The 3,447-nt window shown below is 38.3% G+C and overlaps 1 protein-coding gene across 1 annotated transcript; it reads left to right on the top strand.

Annotated features, from left to right (window-relative positions):
- The first annotated feature begins 496 nt into the window (after window positions 1-496).
- Window positions 497-1,555, top strand: LOC132475257 (olfactory receptor 4E2-like). The gene has a single exon (XM_060076288.1). The coding sequence runs from the start codon at window positions 530-532 to the stop codon at window positions 1,475-1,477; it is 948 nt and encodes a 315-aa protein (XP_059932271.1). The 5' UTR covers window positions 497-529; the 3' UTR covers window positions 1,478-1,555.
- The last annotated feature ends 1,892 nt before the right edge of the window (window positions 1,556-3,447 follow it).

The raw sequence follows: 3,447 nt of genomic DNA, 5'->3' as shown, positions 1-3,447 counted from the left end.
TTGGTGAGTTAACTCACGATTAAACTAATTTTTAAATTTCTATTTTAAATCCATTCTAATTGAAGATAAATAAGTTCATCAAATGGAATGAGACTTTATCATTCATACCAAATGTACTCAATGAGCAAAAACTAGACCAAGTGATCTTGAGGGAGTTTTATTGACTTGGTGTGGGTTGAATATGACATTTACGGAACACAACAGATTTGGGAATTGTAAACTGTCACTTGCTCCAAATGAAACAGGTAGTCACTTCCTGCAAGTGTAATTGAATGCATATTAAGTGGAATTAAAAAGTAAAATAATATTCTATGAATGTTGACTTTCTGTGGGCAAAAACCTTTCAAATCACAAAAAATAATATCGGATTAAAATAAGATTGCGTTCACGCGTTATTATCACGCTGATTTTAACAGCCTTAGTTATATTACTTTTATATTACACCTCATGCTGTAATAACTGATTAACCTTTTTTTCTTTCATTTCTTCTAGGAAGAGCCCGTTCTTTGGAAACAAAAGCTATCTAACGATGAACGGAAGTGATCCGCTAAGTAACTGGGCTATGCAACTAACACTACAGTCCTTGGACCTACCGCCTGGCTGCAAATACCCAGTGTTTGTCGTAGGTACTCTGACATATATGACCATTTTGTTCTGCAATACACTGGTGTTTGTAACGATTGTCTTCACAAAGAGTTTACATAAGCCCATGTTCCTGCTGCTGTTAAACCTACCAATAATGGACATGATTGGAGCCACTGCTTTTCTACCACAGCTTGTAACCAGCATTTTGACCAAGAACCGCTCTATTTCCTACCCTGGGTGCTTCTTTCAGGCTTTTCTCCTTCACTTCTATGGTACAGGGAACCTCTTGTTTCTAACAGTGATGGCCTATGACAGGTATATCGCCATATGCTTGCCCCTTAGGTACAACTCTATCATGATTCCGAAAACGATAATGAGACTCATTATTGCCATTTGGTTAGCAGAGATTTTGTATTACATAGTGTTTTTTTCCTTAGTTGCAAGGTTCAGAATTTGCAGGACTAATATTGTGGATATTTTTTGCAACAATCCAGCTATGCAAAAACTAATCTGTGATGACACAAAGTTCAATAACTACTTTGGCTTGTTTTTCACTGGCGTAATTCAAGGTATACCACTGGTTATAGTAACATACACATACATCCAGGTCTTGTTGACTTGTATGATGACGAAGCAGGCTGATGCGAGAGGGAAAGCTCTCCAAACATGTGGAACACATCTGGTGGTTTTTTTATTCTTTGAATTCAATGCTGCCATCACTTTGATCTCTCACAGATTTGAGAATGCGTCCCCATACCTGAGAAGAGCTATGGGTGTATCAATTATTATATTTCCCCCAGTACTCAATCCACTTATATATGGGTTAAAGACAAAAGAACTTCAGAAAAGCATTATTCAAATGTTTAAAAAAATGAGGTTAGCATACAAATGACAAGATAAAATATCATTTCAATCAAATATCATTAGTGTGTTTGCAAAGAAAGCCACACTATTATTGTCGAGTGCCTATATTTTTGTTTTTCGACCTCCCAATTTTTGCGTAATTATCTGCTCCTAACGTTTTTGGGGGATTTATATGAAACCACTACCAAATAGACAGTGCACTCCTGGTTTCAGAGAACAAGGATTGCATACTTTTTTTAATAGTCATTTTTATAATAGTATTATTTGATATTGAAATTGAATGAGACAAAAGCGCTAAAATCCACCACTCCAAAGCTGAACAACTGAGAGTTGTCAAATTGAATAGATCCACGTAAACTGGAAATGAGGCGGCCTTTTTTTACCAGTGTGACGACAAGGGTTGCTAAAAATCGTGGTCAAACCTAAGCAGCCAAGCCCCCCCGCCCCCCGCCCCGTTTTATAAAATAATCTCAAACCTGGTATCCGGCCACTCCTGGCCTTATGTGACATGTTAAATTGTTTTGCCGACGGCACCCATAATGCTCGCCTGGAAAGTATTTTCCGTTCCTGGAAAGTTTTGGAAGACTTTGAAATGATTGTCAAAACTGACCGTAAACTCAAATTACCAAAAATGCACAACCTTATGGTATTTTTTTGGATTCTGTTAAAAATGGGTAATTGCTGATTTAATGCTGATGTATACAAAAATGTGATGATGCAAATGAGCATTGTTCAATCAATCACAAGTCCGCTTCAGGGAACCCCAGGGATCTATAACGTGGTGCATAACGCTCAATCCAACAAAAACAATCAGCCACATTATTCAATCAATCACAATACTGCTTCAAATGGCCCATAAACTTGACCATCATCAACTTTACACAGAAATGAGTGTGCTTTTAATTTCTGCATGTTTATTCCCTGAACAATATATTTGGGTTTGTCTTTATTCATCGTTCACTAAAAAAAACCTGTCAAAAAAACGATGGGGTAGTTTTTGACGAATCAGAACCATTTATCTTGAAAATATCATGTATCAAATTTTTTTGGAATTCTTAACAATGAATGGAGAATCAAACATAATCCATTCATTGAGAGCAAGTATATAATAAAGCAAGTACATTATATCTGAAAGCTCATTGCGGGTGCGGGCGGGATGATAGAAGTGCATTTGTGGGTGCGGGCGGGCGGGATGATACACTGCACTCCCGCAAATTAAATATGTAAATAAGTAAAATATACAAATTATCATGAAGCCCTCGTCAATAAGCAAAACCTACTTTTCCTTCATGTTCGAAGCAGCAGCTAAACAGCTGCTTCTGCTCTTACCTTTAATTTTTCATTTAGACGTGCTGGTACCGACCTGCAGAGTTTAAAGGGGACCTATTATGCTTTTTCGACTTTTATGACCTATAAACGTTGTTATAATGATTGATAGTCATGTTTAACCATACTAAAGTGTTAAATAATGACGTACATGCATTTCGACGTATTCCCTGCTGACAGTCTGGGGTGGCTGTGCAGAGCGCTAAACACTCGGGACAACGTTTGCGATTCACTTGTTCACATTTCCTGGAAATCATCTACGTAGAGGTACTCCTGCCGCGCCCCCATATGCCTGGTCAAATCTGCCCGCGCGCGCGCTTCAAGGAAGGTTACCAATCACAACAGAGTTGTGTTGGCAGGAGGGGGGCGATGGGGCGGAGATGGACGAGACCGAGCGTTGACAGAGAATGCTGAAAGCGCCCAGATGAGAGGAAGAGTTTCCCGAAAATCTACAAAGTTTTTTGCGTATGGTTAAACATGACTATCAATCATTATAACAACGTTTATAGGTCATAAAAGTCGAAAAGCATAATAGGTCCCCTTTAAAGAGTGTAATATGGGACTGTTTCGTGTTTCAGTTACTGAGGCCTATTTAATGTTTTGTATGGTTGTAAACATGCAGGCTTACCAATAAATATGTTAACAATACTGGTAGCCTAAAGGTGCGAACAC

This window comes from Gadus macrocephalus, chromosome 16 (genome assembly GCF_031168955.1).
Source record: "Gadus macrocephalus chromosome 16, ASM3116895v1".
Classification (NCBI taxonomy): Eukaryota; Metazoa; Chordata; class Actinopteri; order Gadiformes; family Gadidae; genus Gadus; species Gadus macrocephalus.
This window is presented reverse-complemented; position numbering and strand designations above follow the sequence as displayed.

Coding starts and splice junctions, on each gene's coding strand:
- LOC132475257 (XM_060076288.1), top strand. CDS start 530: ATGAACGGAAGTGATCCGCTAAGTAACTGGGCTATGCAACTAACACTA.